The 21,726-nt window shown below is 50.3% G+C and overlaps 2 protein-coding genes across 2 annotated transcripts; one reads left to right on the top strand and one right to left on the bottom strand.

The window, feature by feature from the left end:
* The first annotated feature begins 4,416 nt into the window (after positions 1-4,416).
* LOC109785792 (very-long-chain aldehyde decarbonylase GL1-3) lies at positions 4,417-8,588 on the top strand. The gene is made up of 7 exons (XM_020344380.3): positions 4,417-4,707; positions 4,800-5,023; positions 5,722-5,960; positions 6,053-6,272; positions 7,007-7,128; positions 7,240-7,811; positions 7,902-8,588. The coding sequence occupies exons 1-7, from the start codon at positions 4,657-4,659 to the stop codon at positions 8,340-8,342; spliced, it is 1,869 nt and encodes a 622-aa protein (XP_020199969.1). The 5' UTR covers positions 4,417-4,656; the 3' UTR covers positions 8,343-8,588.
* Positions 8,589-16,369: 7,781 nt separating this feature from the next.
* Positions 16,370-18,573, bottom strand: LOC109785791 (small ribosomal subunit protein eS27). Its single transcript, XM_020344379.3, has 4 exons — positions 18,429-18,573; positions 18,229-18,330; positions 17,568-17,596; positions 16,370-16,780 (listed from the first exon to the last, which is right to left on the bottom strand). The coding sequence occupies exons 1-4, from the start codon at positions 18,429-18,431 to the stop codon at positions 16,654-16,656; spliced, it is 261 nt and encodes an 86-aa protein (XP_020199968.1). The 5' UTR covers positions 18,432-18,573; the 3' UTR covers positions 16,370-16,653.
* Positions 18,574-21,726: the final 3,153 nt, after the last annotated feature.

Genomic DNA, 21,726 nt, shown 5'->3' with positions numbered 1-21,726 from the left:
TCCCGGTAAGAGCCCTGCCCTCGATCGGAAGCCCGAAGATCATCGCAATATCCTCCAAAGTGACGGTCATCTCACCAAGAGCAAGGTGAAAAGAGTGCGTCTCTGGCCTCCAACGGTTCGTAAGGGCGGTAATGGCCGTCGGGTTCAGCCATGGTGGTGAGCCTTTAAAGTTGAGCACAAATTGGAGAAGATCAATTCTTCTAAAATAAGGCTCGTAGCGACGGCCATACTTCAGGGACTCACGTGGGTTGTGGCCTCTCAACCGAAGTATTGGAGGAACCTACAGAAAACACACGCACAATTTATATACTTCTCTAAACTACTTACAGTATGAGAATCAACAATGTAGATACCTCCCCTCTTTCCACTAGCACAACACGATGCTTCTCCTCGTAATAATCATCCAGGCCAGGATATTTATCCGGCTCAAACATCCTACAAAATAAGGCCAATGGATTCGTTATGATATATGCTTAAAATTATGAACACATCATATACAAAATCGTGTGAGAAACTACTACAAATTATCCCAAAGTTACAAATCACGAACCACATTACCAACACCAATTCTTTTCAACCTATTTTATCCCAAAGAATCTATCACAACTAATTATGAACAAATAATAGGTTCAACCTAATCCAAAAAAATGGTCTATCTCTAAATCCAATACTACACAAGTTCACTAAGAATACTTCAACACAAGGAGTACATGTCTTCTTTCTAAACATAATCTAACCAAAATATTCATCAAACAAATCACTAATAACTCATCTTAGGGTTCCACCATGTTTGAAAAAATGCATCTACAATAACAATAGCCAATCTTGACTGAAAATAAATGGAGGATTGGGAAGAGAATACCTCAAGCAACTCGGGGATGCTCCGATCTACTCGTCTTGATGGTCAAAATAGCAGATTTGGGGGGGATTTGAGGGAGGGACGGCCGCCAGTTCCTCGCTGGGACGAACTGCCCGACCGGGGCTGCGAGTGGGCTTGGTACGGCCCCCGCGGCCCCGCGCGCATTACTTGATCCAGGCCAGAAATGTCAGGGACGTTTGCGTTTCAGCCGTGCCACGTCAGCGAGAACAGCGGGTTCGGGCTGACCGTGGGCCAGGGAAGAAACACTAGCTGCCTCGGCGTTTTCATGTTGGCCAGAAACGCTAGCTGGGTCGGCGTTTGAGTGTTGGTCAGAAACGCCGCTGGCGTTGCTAAAAGGGTCAAATCGTGAAATACTTTCATGTCGAGTTCAGTTTGCGACGCTAACGCTGACAAGATCAGAACAGTGATTTCGGTCAAGAGGAACGACCAGAGGTTAAAGGAGAAAACACTCAACCCCCAACTGCGCCAGGAGCATGTGTATGTGCGTGTAGTGTACGGTGCATGTGTGAAATATGAAGACGTGCATTTCAGATCCGGGGGGGATTCGATCGAGCTAGAGGGCGAGACAGGCTTGGCATTGCTGTGGGCAGGCTTTCCTCGGCACTCATTGGCCCGGCTGGCCGCAGACGCCTCCCTATCGGCAATGGGCATATGCAATGCAAGGACGGCACGGCACGGCAGCAGCCCCTCTGCAACCTGCTGCATGCAGCTGCCGGCCCGCCCGCGCAGCAGCATGGAGGAACAGTGACTGCCATGGATCCCTGCATGCATGCATGCATGCACGAGCTGCCTGAGCGCGCGCACACCCCGTGCTTGCGCAGCACAGGGCGCACAGTCTAGTCGTAGCTACTGCTACAACGGCAGTGGCACCACATAACCCTTGGACTGTTCTACGTAGTACCTTCATGGCTTCATCCTGGCCTCTCCGGCCGTGGTGAGTGATCAATCATCGCGTCACGCCGTCACGGATTCACTTTCACCCCGAGATATCGGAGAGAGATACCCCCTGCCTCTCGTGCTGCCGGCCTAGCCTCTGCTAGCCTATGTGTTGTAGCCACAAACAAATATAGATGAACATGGAGTCCAAATTTTTCTCTTTTTCGGCTAGAAAAATGGAAATGAAGAGAAAATATGAAAACGGAAACGAAAATTTGCAAAACAAAAATGAAAATATATTTTTTATGCGGAAATAGAAACAAAAACGGAACGGTGTTTTCTGGTGGAACAGATGTGGAAACGGAACTTTTCGGTTATGTGAATATGTAGTATAGGCCTATGGCTGCTTTGTAACCCAACCACAAAACAACACACAATGACTCAATGAGCAGAATGAATCATATACGTACTCAACTAGACCCTATACACAATTGCTCAGTACTACTACAATACTACGCTAAGTTGCTAACATAATCATATTATTTTGTAGCCATGGTAAAATTTGTTTGTTTTTGTGTTTATTTATCGATGACTCGAGGGGTTTTAAAGTTCCGGTCAACGCCCACTTTTGTTTTCCGTGTCCACTTTGTATTCGATCTGTGTCTGTTTTCGATAGTATCTGTTTCTGCCAAAAATATGAAAATAAATGTGATAGCACCTAGTTTCGTCCATTTCCACTCCGTTTTCATCCCTACTCACGTACATGGTACGTAGCCGAGCATAGTAGGTGCTAGACACGATATTTTCCGTCCTTTTTAGCTGTACTAGACACGATCTTTTCCGTCCATTTTTACTCCAGCTACACGACTGTTTAGTCACGGAGGAATCATACGTACGCGTAGTACTGGCCGAGGCAATGTTGAACAGTTGAAGACTGTCGACCCTAATACCGTATCCACACCCAACCTATCGGGATTGTACGTTGGCCGTACGTAGGCACGTGGAGTTGCTCTTAAACCGACGGAGCAAGGTGTGAAACAGCCAGACGCCCGCCTCCGGCGCCGGTCCCTCCGGCCTGCTCGCCGGCCATTGCCGCCTCCGGCGAGGTACGAGACGTTAATGGCCGGAGCGGGCGGCCGGCGATCCGGTCAACGGCACGGGGCAATAATGTGCGGCTGCCGTGGGCACGACGAGGAAGCAGGTCGGTCGTTTCCGTGCTCTGCATGCGCCTCTCTGCCCGTCCGTCCGTCCGTCCATCTGCCCGAAGAAATACGGGCATATCATTGTCCTCGCCTCGTCCCGTCGCCCCCGGCCGGTCAATTTGTACGCTCGGTAGCAACTTTTCTAATACCGGTAATTCCCTTCCAGTGAACACATTCGCGACGAACGGTGCCACCACTATCGCTACGGCGTGTTGCTTCCGAAAGTGTGCATACAATAAAACGTTTTTTCTCTGTATAAGCCAACGATTTCTTGTAGAGAAAGTGATTAGTTTGTACACTCAAGTAAAGAGGCGCATGCACGCATGCATGTGGTTCCTGTGAACGCTTTCCTCCGCTCGAGAAGCAACGACACGTATGCCGAATGACCCTGCACGCATAACTGCACACAAAACTCACGACACTTAGTGTCCGCTTTCACGTGTCATTTCTCGCTTGACATTGCACTACTACGTATTTTCAAAGCTTCTTGCTTCATCTCAAGGTTTCTAGGGACGGAGGGACTAGTTAACTGAGAAATAGAAAAAAAAATAGCAAGTAAAAAATAGCATCGCTCGGGAAATAAAGGTAGAAAATGGAGTACACTGTAGCTACATTCTGCGTCAAGTTAAGACGATGTCGGTAATTGGACCAGAGAATTGACGAGGGATTGTTCCTTAAAAAAAATGTACCGCCTGAGCACATCATGCATGCATGCATTTGGGAAGAAATTCTCGGTGAAAGCTGATGCAACTCCTGCAGCAGCTCCTTGCCATTTAGCACGGCAGGGCAGGGCATGGTGGTGATCGCTGATCGGCTCGTCCGTGGGAAACAGATGGACCACGACGGACGGACGACGCATGCATACGTACGCGCGCGCACATGCACGCCCGGAAAAACTGTTTCGTCCGTTGCAGCAGCTAAGCACTGTAGGCGGCCTGACATATCCCCTCCCTTCAAAAAAAAAAATTAACTCGTAGTAGTACGTGCGTGCCAATTGATTAGGTTGCCTGTGACTGTGAGATATTTTTGCTATTGCTACCAGGCACGCGAAAGTGCATGCATACGGGTACGGCCGGTGCAGTAGCTAGCACGATCGAAGCCAGTGTCCAACTCTTCGCAAGACTTTGGAGTCTCTAATCATATACCTGACCCAGATCCGATTCATGTAATCGTATGAGCTGTAGTTAAGTCCTTTGAGCTAGCACTTTATTGTACATCGGGACTTTTGGACGAGTCATTTGCCCAAAAGCATGGGCGTTCACAGGACCCGGCGCGTACGTACGTAACGTAGGTCTATTTCTGCCTGGGATCCACCGGCCTGGACTGGCTACCGGCCGGGGGAAGGCGCTCCTGGACGGACATGCTCATGGGCACGGCACGGCCACAGTCACTTTACTGTGGGCACTGCCGTTTTTAAGGCGCGAAAGCACCACCACCACCCCCAGCATGGCTGGCTGGCTAACCAGTAACCACCAACGCGTCGAGAGTATTACCAACACGAAATGGGAAGGCTGTCGTTGAATTCTTCTCCTCCTCCGGCCCTCTCGTGGGCTTTATAAGTAGCGAGACGCCGGCGGGTATCAGACCCCAGAGCAAAACACGGTTGCGTAGGAGGAGAGAGCAGGCGAGACACAATCCCGCCACTGAAAAAAGTCTCTCCCTCTCCATCCTCCTCGTCTCCGGCCGGCTGCGGCGGCCATGGGCGCTCCTCTGTCCTCCTGGCCGTGGGCAGGCCTAGGCGCATACAAGGCAAGCACTCTTCTTTCTTATTCGCCATTGCTTCGAGACATGTAGACACACGTGTTGATCTTACTCTCTGCCTCTGTCGATGGATCTTGCAGTACGTGCTGTACGGGCCGCTGGTGGCGAAGGTGGCGCAGGAGTGGCGGGAGCAGGGCGGCGCGCCGACGGACTCGTGGTGCCTCCACCTGCTGCTCCTGCTGGCGCTCCGGTCGCTCATCCACCAGCTCTGGTTCTCCTACGCCAACATGCTCTTCTTCACCCGCCGCCGCCGCGTCGTCCCGGACGGCGTCGACTTCCACCAGATCGACGCCGAGTGGGACTGGTGCGTGCTTACGACTCCTGCTCACCTACTGCCGCTCGCGCATGCGCGCACGCTCGCTCGCTCCACCAATGGCCATGGCCGGCCGCCGGCTTTTTCCTACCTACCTACCTACGCAGTTTGACTTCACTGTTCGCGTTCACGCCACGCACTGTACGGAGCAGTAGTAGCTGCGAGCTGCACAGACCATTAATCACCTGCACAGCTTGCGGATTGCCTCGACATCCGCTCCGGATTGGTTCGATTTGGCCAAGTTGGTCTCGTCTCCTATCCTACGTGATTTAACCTCCGTACCGTAACCATGGAGAAGAGAAGAGGGATCTCGCCTGCGCCGTTCCTTTCCGGCTTGATGAGCTTCAGTCAGCTCTGGCCGGTGGTGACCACGTGCTAGCACGCACGCCCGCCCGCGGCGCTCTTCGAGGGCACGCACGGCACTCGGCAGTAAATGCCGCAGTAATTGAATCCCGATTTGGGTGTCTGTTGGTCGACGGCCGAAGCGGGAGCAGCACAGCCAGCACCCCTCTCGGCATGAGATGAGCCGCGGCGAGGCAAGCAACTGCCCAGACGCATTCAAATCGCGTGATGGCCGGGGCCAGAGACATCGCTTTCTCCAATTATTTTGGAGCTCGCTGTAGGACACGAGACACTGGGACACTGATAGAGTAATTTCGGCTGACGTTTTTACTGTCTTGGTTGCGCAGGGATAACATGGTGATCATGCAGACGCTGCTGGGGGCCATGGCGATCAGCAGCCCGCTGTTCCCGGCGATGAGCGAGCTCCGGGCCTGGGACCCGCGGGGGTGGGCGGTGGCGCTGCTGCTGCACGTCGCCGTCTCGGAGCCCGGGTTCCGGTGGGCCCACCGGGCGCTCCACCGGGGCCCGCTCTTCAGCCGGTACCACTCCAAGCACCACTCGTCCCCGGTCACCCAGCCCCTCACCTGTACGTACACACCTTGAAGTAGCGCGGCAACAGCACCCTGACTCCGGCAATTCCCTTGCAATAATGGCGGTGTTCTCCTGCTGTAACTGCAGCTGCGTACGGCACGCCGCTGGAGAGCCTGGTCCTGACGCTGGCGATGGCGGCGCCGCTCGCCGGGGCCTTCCTGGTCGGCGCTGGGTCAGTGAGCCTGGTCTACGGCCACATCTTCGCCTTCGACTACCTCCGGTGCATGGGGTACAGCAACGTGGAGGTCATCTCCCACAGGGCCTTCCAGGCCTTCCCGCTCCTCCGATACCTCATCTACACCCCAACGTGAGTGCCTCTCATCTTTTATTGTCAGAGAATTTGTGCAGTAATTGCCCACCGTAATAATCAACTTGACGTGGGTCATTTTCTGGAATCGGTGCCAATCAACCATGTTTAGTTAGATACGGACAAAAAATAATAACTGTCATCGGCATCACGATGATAGTAAGTATGATGATTCTTGTAAGCCCTGAGGAGGTTGATGGTGGGGCGTCAATGCCCAGAAGTGCTTGCGGCTAGCAGTAGCAGTAGCAGTCACTGGTGAAGTGGCGAGGGAGCAGGGCCATGTGTAGGGCCAGTAGTTGATAGCGTGGGCATGGGCGTAAATGGAAGCTCCCGCCCAACCAACCCGAAAGGCGCCGGCCCGCGCTGCCCGGAGCGGCGACGGCGACCCGTGCCGGTGCCCACCCCAACTGTAGTGGCGATACCGGAGCCGGAGGCGCCATGGCACGGGGCCGTCGCTCTCGCTCGTGCCGCTTGCTAAATACAGATATACAGAGATCCATTAACCAAACCGAGCTGCATGTTGGGTGCCCCTAGATGGCCTATCATTAGGTGCCGCAGCCGTCTTGTCAGGTTAATTAGCGGGCACAGTGGGGTTACTGTGCGAGTTCTGACGCCTGACCAACCAGGGTTTGAGATCAAATTTGGAGGCCTGCAAGGCTGATAAATTTACATTTACATGCCATGTGTTGCTTCAGACTTTATGAGACTGGTGACTAATCATCCGCATCATGCAGGTACCTGAGCCTGCACCACCAGGAGAAGGACTCCAACTTCTGCCTCTTCATGCCGCTCTTCGACCTCCTCGGCGGCACCGTGCACCCCAGGTCCTGGGAGCTCCAGAAGGAGGTCGACCAAGGTACACACACATCAACCACCATGGCACAAATCCCCATCACAAGCTTCAGTTAAAATTTACCAGTGAAACAGATAACTGAGCCGATGGATCCATGGTGAAATTTGCTTTCAGGGAAGAACGACCGGGTGCCGGACTTCGTGTTCCTGGCGCACGTGGTGGACGTGGTGTCCTCCATGCACGTGCCGTTCGCGTTCCGGGCGTGCAGCTCGCAGCCCTGGACGACGCGCCTCGTGCTGCTCCCGCTCTGGCCCATCGCCTTCTGCCTCATGGTGCTCCAGGTGCTCTGCTCCAAGACCTTCACCGTCAGCTTCTACTGCCTCCGCGGCGCGCTCCACCAGACCTGGACCATCCCGCGCTACAGCTTCCAGTACTTCATCCCGCCCATGAAGGACGGCATCAACCGCCAGATCGAGCTCGCCATCCTCAGGGCGGACAGGATGGGCGTCAAGGTGCTCAGCCTCGCCGCGCTCAACAAGAACGAGGCGCTCAACGGCGGCGGCACGCTCTTCGTCGACCGGCACCCCGACCTCAGGGTGAGGGTGGTGCATGGTAACACGCTCACCGCCGCCGTGATACTTAACGAGATCCCGGGGAGTGTCAAGGAAGTGTTCCTCACCGGCGCCACCTCCAAGCTCGGCCGGGCCATCGCGCTCTACCTCTGCCGGAAGAGGATCAGAGTCCTGGTACGTTTCAACAATGATCAGACTGATCAATGGTGATCAGTACAACCAGATTGCAGTGGATTCATTCAGAAGATTGTGGCGTTGTTGCAGATGCTGACGCTGTCGTCGGAGCGGTTCCTGAAGATCCAGAGGGAGGCGCCGGCGGAGTTCCAGCAGTACCTGGTGCAGGTCACCAAGTACCACGCCGCCAAGACCGTCAAGACGTGGCTGGTGGGGAAGTGGCTGTCGCCGAGGGAGCAGCGGTGGGCGCCGGCGGGCACGCACTTCCACCAGTTCGTGGTGCCGCCGGTGATCGAGTTCCGGCGGGACTGCACCTACGGCAAGCTGGCGGCCATGCGGCTGCCCAAGGACGTGCAGGGGCTCGGGTCCTGCGAGTACACGATGGAGCGCGGGGTGGTGCACGCGTGCCACGCCGGCGGGGTGGTGCACTGCCTGGAGGGGTGGGAGCACCACGAGGTGGGCGCCATCGACGTCGACCGCATCGACGTCGTCTGGAAGGCGGCGCTCAGGCACGGCCTCTCGCCGCCGTGACGCCGGCCACGAGCCTCTGTATGTACTGTACGTGCACGGCGGCCGGAATAACGCGCCGACTGCCCGTTGGAACGTTGGGTGTGCGTGCGTGTGTTGATATACTTGATAAGTTGATGATGTAGCCTTGGATGGTCACGTGTTATGTAATATACGTAGTACGAATACCGCAAGAGCGACAGGAGACGGCTTGTTTGTAACTCCGTGACACCAGAAAGAAATGTGATGGGAGATCGTTTCGACGCTCTATTTGTGTGGCTGCGCCCTGTGGATTACAAAGGATCTATGGCTGGACTCGTCAAATATGGCCTCCTAAATAGCCACGGACTTGTCCGAACACTACTCTGAACAACGTCGAACAGCCCCTGCGACATCCTCCTGTAAAACCACACTCTTCATATCAAAATTTTAAGTACATGCAAACCAAAATTTACCACTCTTTCTTTATACCTTCAAGGAGGATTGTCGGCGGTGCAGACTTGTGGCAGAGGACCTTAGCATTTCTCTCGTTTCAAATGGTCCAACTTAGAAGCATAATGAGCGAGGCCATGGCACACCTATTCGAAACGTTGCTTTTGGACATGTTGATCCACCACTCTTTGGTTGAGCGCTCCAAGTACCAAGCGGTGGTGTCAGGATTTGCAAGTTGTAGCCATTCCTTCACCAAGCCCCATAGCCTCAATGTGTACTGACATTTGTGAAACAAGTATGAATTGGATTCTTGCTCCCTTTTGCACAGTGGCACCAACACATGTGCTCTCCATCATCTGGACCATCTCAACAACGACATTGGCGACGGTACCTATTGCAAGAATCCTCAGTGTAGCCGTGCATTTCTGCAAAGGACAGAACAAGAGTTGTCCGCAACAATGCCGTTGGAGCCTGAAGTAGGGATCGTGTGCCTCCAATCCCTCCACCATGCACAAGAACAAGGGTCTGCGCATGCGGAAGTGTCGATGAAAAAATATTTCAGGGAATAATGGTCCAGGGGAAAGCATGCCTTGTAGAGCAGCCGTGCGCCACCGACACTATCTCAGTTTAGAACTCTCCTCCCTTTGATCAAACTCTTGAAGTTCATAATGTGCTCCACTTTCCTCTCCATTTCCTCGTGGATATTGATCATCATCATCATCATCTCAGCATCTTCGTCGTCCAAATTCGGCGAATGGAAGAACTCCTTTTGAATTAATTTCATCAAGCTCCTTGTATTGATACTCATCATCTGACGAATCCATCGTTTTTGTCTACTAAAGAATCCCAAAAAACTGATCGAACATTTTGTCAAACACATAAAAGGCAAGGTGTATGAAGAGAAGAACCAAACGTACCGCGCGCGGTGGCTTCAAGGGTAGTGTGCCTGGTGAGGAGGAGTTTTGTGGCGGTGCTGAGGGGTCAAAGCGGCGACGGAGCTAGGGTGGCGAGAGAGCTAGGGTGATAACGGAGGTCGGGGACGGCCGACGCAGACGGGGGAGAAGAGAGAGGTGTGAAAATGGTTGATTCGGCTAGGTCGGGGAGGGGGTATTTAATGAAATTTGTAATGGTTCTTGTCTGCCGGTTCTCGTCCGGGCCTCCCAATATCCGACCTAGATATGGGGGTGCCAGTCAACCCAAACGTATATGTCCGGTTTGAGGAGCACAACCGAGTCGTGATTTTATAACCGTTCACTAATTGGGCCGTCTGCACAACCAAGTTGCGATTTTATAACCGTTCACTCATCGGGCCGTCTGCAGTTCTGCACAACCGAGTAAATTATAGAAAACCACCGTAATTGTGCAAAAGCCATCAAACACCCACCAAAATGCATGTGTTTTTGATGGTTTTTTCATGAAGCGTTGGTAACTTCGACCCAATTGTGATTATTATTTTTGCAATGCATGGTTGTAGATGCTTTAACGGTGCACACTGTAGCTAGCTATGGCTCTGCAGGTAGAGTTCTTGCCTTCTGCTGTGCGCGCACCCACCAAAAAAAAACTACGGCTCTGCAGCAAGGGGTGTGCACGCACTCAGGCAGCTCATGCATGCAGGGACCGATCGCAGCCGGCTGGCCACTGTTGTTGCATGCTGCAGTGCGCGGTCAGGACGGATGGGGATACCCTGCATGCATGCAGTTTGCAGAGGGCCCGTGCCGTGGCGCCCTTGTACGCATGCATATGCCCATTGCCGATAGGGGGGCAGCCGGCCAATGAATGCCAAGGAAAGCCTGCCCGTTGTCTCGACCACGGACCTGCTCGTGCTTGTCCCATCCGGATCGCAATATCTTGGCATCTCACTCACACATGCTCGTGATGCAGTTGGGGGTTGAGTATTTCTCCTCTCCTTCACCCTCTGGTCTTTTCTCTTTTCGTTCATTGGTTTCGGTGTTGCTACACGGTAGCAGCTACAGGAACGTGACGACCTCCATGAGAGTGAACAAACCAAACCAGCCTCTTTCTTTCCGCCATTAATTACGTATAGTACGTGTGTGCATTGCATTTGCATCTCTCGCAACCCCTGTCCGTATTGCGTCAAGGCCGACGAGCCGGCCGGTCGAGCGCTTCCAGAAATGGGTCTCGGCGCTGGACGACAGATCGACGATCGAGGGGAAGCAGGTCGCCGTCCGCCCACCGGCGGCAGGAGGAGGAACCCCGTGTGCGAATTCAATTCCACTGATAGCCGAGTCGTCGCCCGTGAGTGAATGATCATCGCCCGCGCCCCACCCGCCAATCCCCCAACTGAAACAACGTTTATGCTCCCAGTCCCAGGTCAACCCACTTGCATGCATGCATGGCCGCCGGCCTCATCAATGGCCGGCCCGTCGACTGCACGACTGATGACCCGGACGCCAACACACGTAGCGGGTCGCCGATCCTACCATGCTACGGCATCTCAACGTCGCCGATCCTACCATATGCATATGCTAACTGATAGTACCAATCATTGAACGATCAGCTTGCGTGCTTAGCTTTGATCTTGCTATACGATGGATCGATCCAGCGTGGAATGGACTGAACAAGACGGGATCTATACTACGTACGTGGTACAGGCCCCACGTGCGTGCGTCTCCGGCGTTCATTCGTCCGGTCGGCCATGCCCAGTCGACCCCCCGATTCCATCCACGGCCGGCCTCACATGCATGCATGCATGCACGCTCATGCGTGACCGTGTGTGTGCATGACTGTGACTCCTCTGAAGTGGATTTGTACGTGCGTATAAAGGCCACAAAATCAAACCTCCTTGTGGTGCTACAATTTTTTGTACGCGTACGCATAAATGCTGACGGTGACAGGGGTATACGATGCAAATATACTTTGCTAGCTTGCTGCTGCCCGCACGCGGCCGGCCGGAGCGTATGGGGGAGGAACCGCGGCGCGGCCAATGTCTTTGTGCCACAGATACAGAAAATCCATTATTAGTGGAGTGCTCGATTAGGACCAGTATCAGTCCTTGTGTCCGTGGGTGAGTTTAATTAGGAACGAGTACTCCCTCCGTCCCGGTGTATTGGGCATCTAACGAAAATAAAAATTTCCCAAAACGCTAAGGCGCCAAGCACTAGTAATACTAGTTGCATGTGTAGTACTTAGACCCATCTTTTAATTACAGCGGCCAATGCATGCCATTTGCGTGGTGTGCTGATTGGGATTTGAAGCGACCATGGGCTGCATGCATCAGCCGAACCAACAGGGCTTTAATCTCCCCAATTAATAGGATGTTTTCAGTTGAAAAAAGAGCAATGTGATTGGCTTCATGTGCGGTTCAGTTCTCCTCTTAGCCCAATCTCTACACGCTTAGGTTGCGATGCACCTCCTTAGATGACTAAGGCCCCTCCCAATGCTCCACCTTGTACAGGTGCTAAGCCTTCCACTTAGGCAAAAAATCTGATGTGACAAGTTATTTAAGAGGAGAGAGATGGGTGTGGTGACCCTAGGAAGAAACAGTGCTAAGCACGTGAACCTAGGCAAAACATTTAAATGAAGGAAATCAACCAATACATGAAGAGTTTTAGTTGCTAAATCATTAAATGAAGCAAGCTTAGCTACCATAAGCTAAGCACCCTATGCATTGGGGAGTATAGCTGCTAAGCTATTTAATATGCTTAGCACCTCATCTAAGCACCCATGCATTGGTAGCAGCCTAATACACCTAGACGGAGGAAGTACTGTAATTAATACAAAGGAGTACAAAGAGTAGCATGCTGATCATTCGCTGTCTGTCACCGAGTGGTTTGTCGAGGTGGAGTGAGTACTAATGGAAGTAGTCTGTCTGCGTGCCTGTCGATGGTGTATCATTGTTTGACAGCCGTCTTGTCAGGTTATTTAGCAGGCTGGTTAGCGGACGGAGGAGGGATTAGTTAATGCCTCACATCCTTCTGAGTTCTGACTATTATACTAACTAATACAAAGTTGAGTCATCTATTTTGAAATGAAGGGAATAACTAACTGGTATTTTCGATCAAAATTTGTATGCGAGGACATGCCACCAATAGCATCATGGCATAACTATACTGATCATTCGCTGTCTCGGAGCGGTTCGTGGAGCACGTACTAGAAGTCGGTCTACGTGCCTATCGTGATTAACCAAGCCGAGCTGCATGTGGATAATCCCTTGATGGTCCATTATTAGCTGGCTGCTCAGCCGGGCAGCCCGCCTTGTCAGGTTAATTAGCGGTCGGATCAGGGTTAATGTGTGTCGCATCCCTTCTCGGTTTCGACGATGACTAACCAACCAGTGTTTGAGGTCAAATTTGGGTGCCTCACACGGTTGCGGATACCTGCAAGGCCAATGAACTCCACGCATGGGTTGCTTTGGACTTAGACTGGTAACTAGCGGTGTGATCCGTGCAGTAACATGGATAGATTGGCATGTGTTTTCTTTTCTATAAAAGGTGCTTTTATTAACTAAAAACACGCATCCAGTTGATACAAACACATTGAGCAACATCCGACTAGAATGCACACATGGCCAACAACATATTCGACAAAAAAAAAGTTAAAAAAAAACAGAACGGCATATTGATAGCAACAATGTCCTATGTGACTGACACTATTCCTATGTCAAGAGAGGGTGTGGACCGATCCGAAGATTATGCAGCCATCCATGTTGGGTAAAAATCTCGCTGGCTACCCGCTCCAACCGCAGACACGCCGCCTTGAACAACGGTTTGTGTCGGAGTAGATTTTGCTGATCCTGAGGAGGTGATTAGATCCGAGGAGGAACAGGAGACCAGATTTACTCATGCTCGTGTTGTATTTGCGATAGGGGGTGCACAAAGTACAATATATAATCGAGGGATTGTATGTTATCTATCAACTAGCCCGGCCCCGGCTTATATAAGATACCGGGGCTCCTAGGGTTACATGATCCTAGTCGGTTACCTCGGTGAAGAGGACTCCTCCATGGATCTGGCTTCCTTGTCTTGACCAGGCTTCCCCAATTCCCAGGCTCCTACAGAGCATCTGAGCTGGCATGATGGCCCAGGGCGGAAACCAGCCTAGGGGGCCTCGGGACGACCTACTTGGGCTGATACCCAGAGAGGTGAGACACCCTCGAGCTGTAACACCGTCAGTAGCCCATGAACCGGTGTTTGAACTTGGATGCTTCATGGTTGATGTTCATCTCGAACGTCCTACTTCTACATGCTTGCTGAGGTCGGAACTGGTTCTTTGAAACTCCCCTAAAAGTGAAGTCTTGCCGCCTTCCCGATAAGGTCGACCTGCGCGCCATGCTACCATTGAGAGAGGCTTCATGCGGTCTTTGAATTGTTGATGAAGTAAGCCGGCCTGAGTGGCGAACCGCCCCGCCAGGTCGGCCTTCGCGAGTCGATTTCCCGTGCAACATTATCAATTTTGTGCACCCAGTCCTTGTCTCAGCAACGGGTCAGAGTCCTCAGTTGGTCTAACCAAACCACATGTCAGGCCTGACCACAGATCAACATGAGTGCGGCAGTGGGTAGGGACCCCACTCAGGCCACGTCCCATCAACTCAGTGGTGTGCTCCTCGATGACGGCGATATTAACGGCAATCCCGCTTTTCCCGAGTGCTTTAAGCGGCGTTAGTGGAGATACAAAGAGATGGGTTGTCATGTGGGAACGATTTGATGTTGTCGTTCTTCCTCCCGTCTGCATATAAGACAGAGAAGGAGCCGAGGGGAGGGCTCTTACACATTCCTTTCCTCTGCCTTCTTCTTTCTCACGCTTCTTGCTGCCATTGCCACTGCTATGTTGCTGCTCCAATTCACGCTCCACGGATCATGCGTGCCCGAGGTAGCCCAGCACCATCCGATAAAGGGCGGCAAGGCCCCCGTCGTTGTGAAGAGCTCAGCCGACAGCAAGTTGAAGAATCCATCACTGCCCAAGGGCAAGTGGATGCCCTCCAACACCGCTAAGACCATACTGCAACACCTAGGGGCTGTTTGGTTTGTGACTAACTTTACCAAAGGTTGCCACATCTAAGGTAAGACGAGTTTGACCAACTTAGGTGAGTGTTTGGTTCAAACCACACCTTAGTCAAGCCATACTAGGGCCCCCCATGGCATACCCACAAAAAGTGTGGCAAGATTCCCTTAGGCTTGCCAACTTGTGGCTCTTATTTTGATGAATTAACCTTAGATAAGCTTGGCAAAAAAGTGTGACAATGCAAGTCCTAGAACCAAACAAGCCCCTAGTCCTCACTCCTCGGTAATCGATCTACCAGATGGAGGCCTCGCAGGATAGCCCATGCCCAAGTCGGAGGCGTACGAGCGGCTTAACTTCACCCTCTTTCTCCTCCGTGGCTTAAGCTATCTAACCCATCCATTCTTCCGCTGCCTCCTCTACTTTTAAGGCCTCCAAATACATCATCTCACCCCAACTTCGTTCTACACATCGCTTGTTTCATCGATTTCTATGAGTGTTTCCTGGTCATCGAGCCTGTCTTTGGAGAAAATACTTCCACGTCAAACTCCAAACCAGCACGAACTAAACTTGCGTGCGTGTGTGTGTGCATATGCAAGCAATTTTGATCTGGGTGCCTAGAAGGGTAGTTTGCATGGACGAACAAGAAGTGGAAGGAGGGGTGGTTTTACATCCAGGACGTACAATCAGGTGATCCACCTCGTGTCGGCATTGTCATAACTTACACCCCGGTTCCGCCGTCCAAGCGCAACTCTTGGAGGCCATCACCGCCCGTCGACGGCCGGTCGCTGTTAAGGAGCCTCCCATGCGCTCGCGAATGCGCGCCGATGGCTCCTGCATTACCTCGGCTGACGCGGCGCCGATGGCTCCTGCATTACCTCGGCTGTCGCGGCGACTCCATGCAGCATCGGAGGAGCGGTGCAATGCACGACACAGGACTTCCTCACGGACCCGCGCGGAGGCCTGGGCCCTAGACCAGCCCAGGGCCACCGCAGAGACATTTGCGCGGCGCGGGGCCACCTCAACGAGCAACTTGCAAAGATTGGTGTGGCCGAGTCAGTGCGTGCCGCGGCCCTCATTGTCAGCAAGGGCAAGAGGGGCGGGCACACCGAGGAGGGGTTCGCGGCCAAGTGGCAGCAAAGGAAGCCAGTGGCTTTGCCACGAGCAGTAGGCAACTAGCAGAGCGAGCATGCATACATTGTCACTAGCGTGGTTTTTTCTACTTCTCTTATAAAATTTAAGCTGAATTTGTCCAATTTTAATGTAATTATGTAACATGAATTAGGTCCAATTTGCATTAAATTCATTCGCCTTGCATGAAATTCATCTCGTGTGGTCAATTTTCATACAAAATGCTAGCGATAGTTATACGGTTGAATGGCAAACTACCATCCTGTATCCATGTCCAAGGTCGAATAATGAGTATGGATATTGCAAATTCAGTCCAGTTTGCATAAAATTCATCCGGTTTGTTCAATTTCATTCAAATGCACACACAACATTTGGGCATACAATATCTGTGTCCGCAGAAGAGCATACCGTTGGATGGTCGACGACAAAGGCATCAGATTGATTATTCGTAAAGAAGACGGCAAGCAGTAGCAAGGCAGCCTGGGGAGGCATCAGGTGCAGGTGCAACAAATAATGTAACACACAGCAAATTCAAGCAATAAACATTTCAAAAGTCATATACCAAGGACGGCAAGCAACATCCGAAGGAATAACAATTCATCAAAGACAACCATATTGCCAGGCAGGTACTACTAGTCTGATCTCACAACCCAAACGGAACATAGTACAGTGGTCATCATAATACTACTCAAGCTAGATATCACATTACCAAAGATGGGTTCAATTTGCCAGACATTGCAAAATCTTCAGACTAACACCCTGGAAAAACTCAAAGTTCAACAACGGCTTGCTTTTTCAGATAGACTTCGGAGGTTTAGTCGCCCTTGCGGCGGAAGGAGCAACCCTCGGTTAGCCTGGCCTTGCCACCCGTTGGCTGGCAGAGCACTGTTTGGCAGCCTGGGCACACCACGACAGTCTGGGAGTGGCTGAACACAGTAGTGCTGCAATCACAGAAAAGAGAAATTCAGTAATCAACCATAAAAAAAGGGCCATACTGAACACAATAGTGCTGCAATCACAGCAAAAAGTGGTCAGCAATCAATCATAAAAAAGTAAATTATGCACTATACAAACATAAAAAAAAAGTAAATCATGGTCCAAATGAGATGATAAATGATGAGAAATGAATGATATGTGATGTATAAATGTATTGCATAGTAAAATTCTTTAAAATAGCTTAAAATAGCACAGGACAGTGATAATTCATGATACAATTGTGGAACAATTACAGCAGTAAGTAAGCAGTGATTTATTAAATAAATTATGTTTCAACTAGCGTGTTACAAGGCAGGTAATGCAACTGGGGTGTACAGCAGCATATAACTCAAGTAAATGCAGAACCAACAAACACACAAAATTATATGTTTGAAAAAGTGCAGCTTGCATCCTTTTTATTAACCTATAAAGCATATGCGGTCACAGAAAGCAGTACTAAAGTACTCCCTCCGTCCCATAACATAAGAGCATTTTTTACACTACACTAGTGTAAAAAACGCTCTTATGTTATGGGACGGAGGGAGTACAAAACACAAAGCAGTAGAATACACTATGCACTTTTACTTGGCAGCCCACTCACCTTACCAGCTCACTTACAAAAATAGCAAGAACGTTTTAAAAGCATCATGGCAATGTGATGTTAGCAAAAGAACATCTAATGCTAATCCAGTAGCAAATGAACGTAGTGAAGTATTTATTTGCAAAGAACACAAAAGGTGGAAGAAAAATTACATGTTGAAGCAGCCCTGGCACTTAACGTCCTGCAACAGATAACACTTGACCATTAGAACAACTATAATCCAAACAGAGAAAAAAAATGCCAAACTTAAGCATAACGAATGCACTGACCCTATTGCGGCCACATTTTAACCATTAGTGCTATGATATATACAAGACAATCAGCAGCTTAAATTATATAAAAGGAACGTGGCAGCACTAAGTAACACGTGAAGGTCCAGTAGAAATATGATTCGATGTATCCACAGAAACAACTCAGTTCAGAACAGCACTATAGTGTTCAATCAGACATTGGTGCTAGCATAGAGATTTTCGCATACCTAGAACATGTGGCAATACAGGTTGACATACCTGCAAGGGTATATATGTTTGATAGAACTAACAACGCATGCATCAAAGATAATCACGATCAGCCGCGTAATCTACCACAAACCCGTGGAAACAGGCACAATCACTCAGCTACAACAACAGCCAACCGAAGCAAAATTCCAAATCGGATGAAAAATCACGGCGCACATCCAGCGGAATCGCGTTTGAATAGGATGGGATCTGATCTGATACCGGCGTCATCTAACTAGGGAACAGCCTAAACAAACACCGCTGAGAATGGTGCCGAAAAGGAGGAGATTTTACAGGGGAAGGGGGATTCATTTACCATGAAGAAGGAGTTGGGGGACTGGACGAGGCGCTTCTTCTTGTGCTTGAGCTTCTCGAGCTCCGCCGGCGGGTTCAGGAGGTCGATGTCGTTCTGCAGCACCTGCACCACCACCACCACACAAGAAGAATCACGAACCGTGAACAAATCGAAAGAAGAACCAAGCGAGGGAAGGCATGGAGATCGGTCGGGCGGCGCACCATCGTCGGAGGTTAGGGTTTGCTCGCTCTCTCTGGCGTCTCTCCGGCAGGGACGATCCGAGGAGGCGGCGGCTGCGAGGGGAAGGGGAAACTGGAAGAGGTTAGGGTTGAGGTAGCGTTTATAGCCGAGGGTGAGGGGATCTTGGCCGTCCGATAGATCTAATGGGCCTTGTCCTCCTATATTGTGCCTATGGGCCGGTGCGGCAGCAGCGCTCACTACAAAATCAAACCAAAACCCTCTAGAAAAATCAAACCAAATCATACCTTTTTTTCTTTGCATGGTAATACGTGCCTCAAAAAAAATAAAAAAATAAAGATCATAGTACAAACCAAGTAGACACCGACCTGACAATACTCATAAGACAGCAGGCCGCTAGTCTTTGCACAAAGACACATCAGTCAAAAAGGGAAATAAAATAAAATCAAGGCCGATAAATCCCCTGAGTTTGACACCAACACCCGTCACCTGCCTCGGCACCACCACAACGACCACTAAAGGAAAAATGATGGATCACCTCCTTTTCCCAAGTTTGACACGGCTCCATCGCTGATATGCAGGTTTACGGGCCTCCATGGTGACTCACCAAAGACGAAACCATTGTTGTTGAACGAATCATATAGGGGCAGCACTTCGAACACGTCATCAAACTCCGGATCTAACAGCCCCGCATGACTAAGACGCTGGAGGAGGAAACCATACCTGCCAGCCACCAACCACAAACCCAGCACACGAGCTGTCCTCCGGATGTCGTTGATGCGGACTACTATATGCATCCGCACCTGGACTACCTCCCAAGCTTCACGTCGGCACTGGAGCAGACGTCGTCACAGCGGCGGAGCTCAAGGACACAAGTCCACGACAAGGATGTCGCCACCACCACGGCTTCCCCACTTGAACAGGCTAGTTCCGAAATCCATCACCGGCCATGGAATTGATCGCCTCGTCGAGGGAGGAATTGGAGCTTCTTTATTCAGTGCTGCCGCCAAAGCCAAGACGTCAAACGACCCAAAACCGAAGCTACTAAGGCCCTAAAACATAGAGCCCGATCCGCATGCGTGGGATCCGACGACTCCCCCTCACTATTGACAACCGAGAGGTCATCGATCGAGGGGAGCCGTCGGAGGACGACGCCCGAAGGCTGGTCTCTCCAAGCAACGACTAGGGGCGGAGTCGCCACACACCAAGAGGAAAACGCTTCGCTGCCTTCACTACAAATCAAAGCAAACCATATGACCCTGTGGTGGAACGATACACATACATATCCCTACAAACTCTAAGCTCCGGGAAAATAGAGAGCTAGGAGCGATTTGGCGTTCCCTCATGTGGTGGACCGCCATGGTTAGTGTGAGATTTAGTAGTGAACCCTGATGGTTAGAATCATGAAGCAACGGTCCTGCGTTGGTCCAAAATCCACGTGACTCATGTTGGTCGTTTCTGACTCGCTGCCTTCACGACGTGCGCCATCCGTGGAGGGGAATAAAACCCTTCATTGAGGAAATCTATCTTGACTCCTCCATCAATTTCCCATCTTCTCTTCTTCACAAATTGTTTGGATCTAGCTGTAGTTCCCAACAAGACTTGGAATTGTTGAAAAAAGGTATTATCTGTAGGATGGGAGTTGGAAGATGGTACCTTGATAAAAAACATGGCGTGATCCTTGGATCCCACGAGGCCCTTCTTCTCGTCCGGTAACTCCTATTTTGTATTTGTAGTACCATTTTAGTTCACTTGTAGAGTACTTGTGCAGATAAAGTATGGATAGGAGTTGGATGAGGTTGCCTGATAGGTTTTCAAGCGCAGGGGTGAATGCATTTACTGATTTTGCTTCTCAACATAACATTAGCAGTGATACGATGGTTTGCCCTTATCATAATTGTATGAATATAAGTAAGAAGAGTGTCAGTGAAGTTCTAACCCATTTGTTGTTGTATGGTATGCATACTTCATACACAAAATGGGTGTTCCACGGAGAACAAGTTAGCATTGATGAAGACCAAGTTTATGAGCCTCTTGGAGATGAGGAGGAACTTGATGATTTTTATGGATTTGATATGGTCCAAGATCTACTAGGAGACATCCATATTGCCACAGTTGGTGATGAGCAAGAAAACCAAAATGTTGTTGGAGGTGGCATTCTGAAGTCCAATGAGGCATCAACCATATTTGATCGCTTGCGAAAAAGTGCACGACCTGAGTTGTACTTCGGCTTCAGAGGTCACTCGGTACTATCCTTTGTTTTGAAGTTGGCACACCTCAAAGATTCAACCATTGGGGCAAAAAAATCATTTGACATGTTACTCAAGCTTCGTAACAAGGCTTTGCCAACCGGTGACTCACTTCTAGTCACGTACTATTACAAAGCGAAGAAGGTGTTGGGAGATCTAGGGTTGGAACCTATTCGCAACCATTTCGAAGCAAAATTGGTTTCTTAGCTCACATGAGGTACTTGCCTATTCGCCATAGGTGGCACAAAAGTAAGGCCTTCAATGGCGAGAATGAGAAAGTGTTATCACCAAAACAACTACCAGATAATCTCTAGGGCTTCAAGCATGAAAAACATCCTGGAAATAAGAAAAGAAGGACATCTTCAAACTTCAAAGGTCATGCCATGGAATTTTCCCCCAAAGATGAGCATCTTGTTTGAGCTACCATACTGGAAGGAACTGAAATTGCCACACAATCTTGATGTCATGCACATTGAAAAGAACATTTGTGAGAGCTCATTCGAGACTTTATTAAACATAGATGGGAAGACCAAAGACATGGTCAAGGCTCACAAGGACTTAGAAGACATGAATACCAGAGCAGATCGACAGTTGAAAGATATGTGCAATAGCGTAGTAAAGCGGCATGTATGGTACACATTGTCCTTGCCGATAGCTGCTTGGGGGAGATAGTCGTTCATCGAACCATGTCGTATTTCTGTGCCAAAAGAAATGAGAGCGCACCTTATCAAACTTGATCTGTCGACACTTTTGGTGCTAGAGCTAGAAATAATGTATTTGCTGGTATTTCGGTGTGAATTTGGACAATTTTGGAAACATGTAATGATGCATGTATAGTAGCATACTGAATGTTCTGCAATACTTACTTAGTAGCATACTGAATGTTCCGCAATACTTACATAGTAGCATTATTGAATGTTCTGCAATCTAATTCATTAAGCATATTGTAAATGCGCATAGTGATTAAACAGCTTCGATAATACAACTGAACTCCAACAATCATGAAAGCCTTGAAATCTCTCTTGAAGGGTTAGAAAAAGCAAGAGTTGGTTAGGGAGCTCTTAGAGCATCT

The sequence above is a fragment of the Aegilops tauschii genome, chromosome 7 (genome assembly GCF_002575655.3).
Source record: "Aegilops tauschii subsp. strangulata cultivar AL8/78 chromosome 7, Aet v6.0, whole genome shotgun sequence".
Lineage (NCBI taxonomy): Eukaryota > Viridiplantae > Streptophyta > Magnoliopsida > Poales > Poaceae > Aegilops > Aegilops tauschii.
This window is presented reverse-complemented; position numbering and strand designations above follow the sequence as displayed.

Bases quoted from the DNA above. Each gene is read 5' to 3' on its own strand.
- LOC109785791 (XM_020344379.3), bottom strand. The intron at 17,597-18,228 runs GTAAATGAATCC...TATCTGTTGCAG, and splicing joins CCCCCAACTCCTTCTTCATG to GACGTTAAGTGCCAGGGCTG. The intron at 16,781-17,567 runs GTAATTTTTCTT...CTGTGATTGCAG, and splicing joins TGCCAGGGCTGCTTCAACAT to CACTACTGTGTTCAGCCACT.
- LOC109785792 (XM_020344380.3), top strand. From the start codon at position 4,657: ATGGGCGCTCCTCTGTCCTCCTGGCCGTGGGCAGGCCTAGGCGCATAC. The intron at 5,024-5,721 runs GTGCGTGCTTAC...TTGGTTGCGCAG, and splicing joins ATCGACGCCGAGTGGGACTG to GGATAACATGGTGATCATGC. The intron at 6,273-7,006 runs GTGAGTGCCTCT...CGCATCATGCAG, and splicing joins TACCTCATCTACACCCCAAC to GTACCTGAGCCTGCACCACC.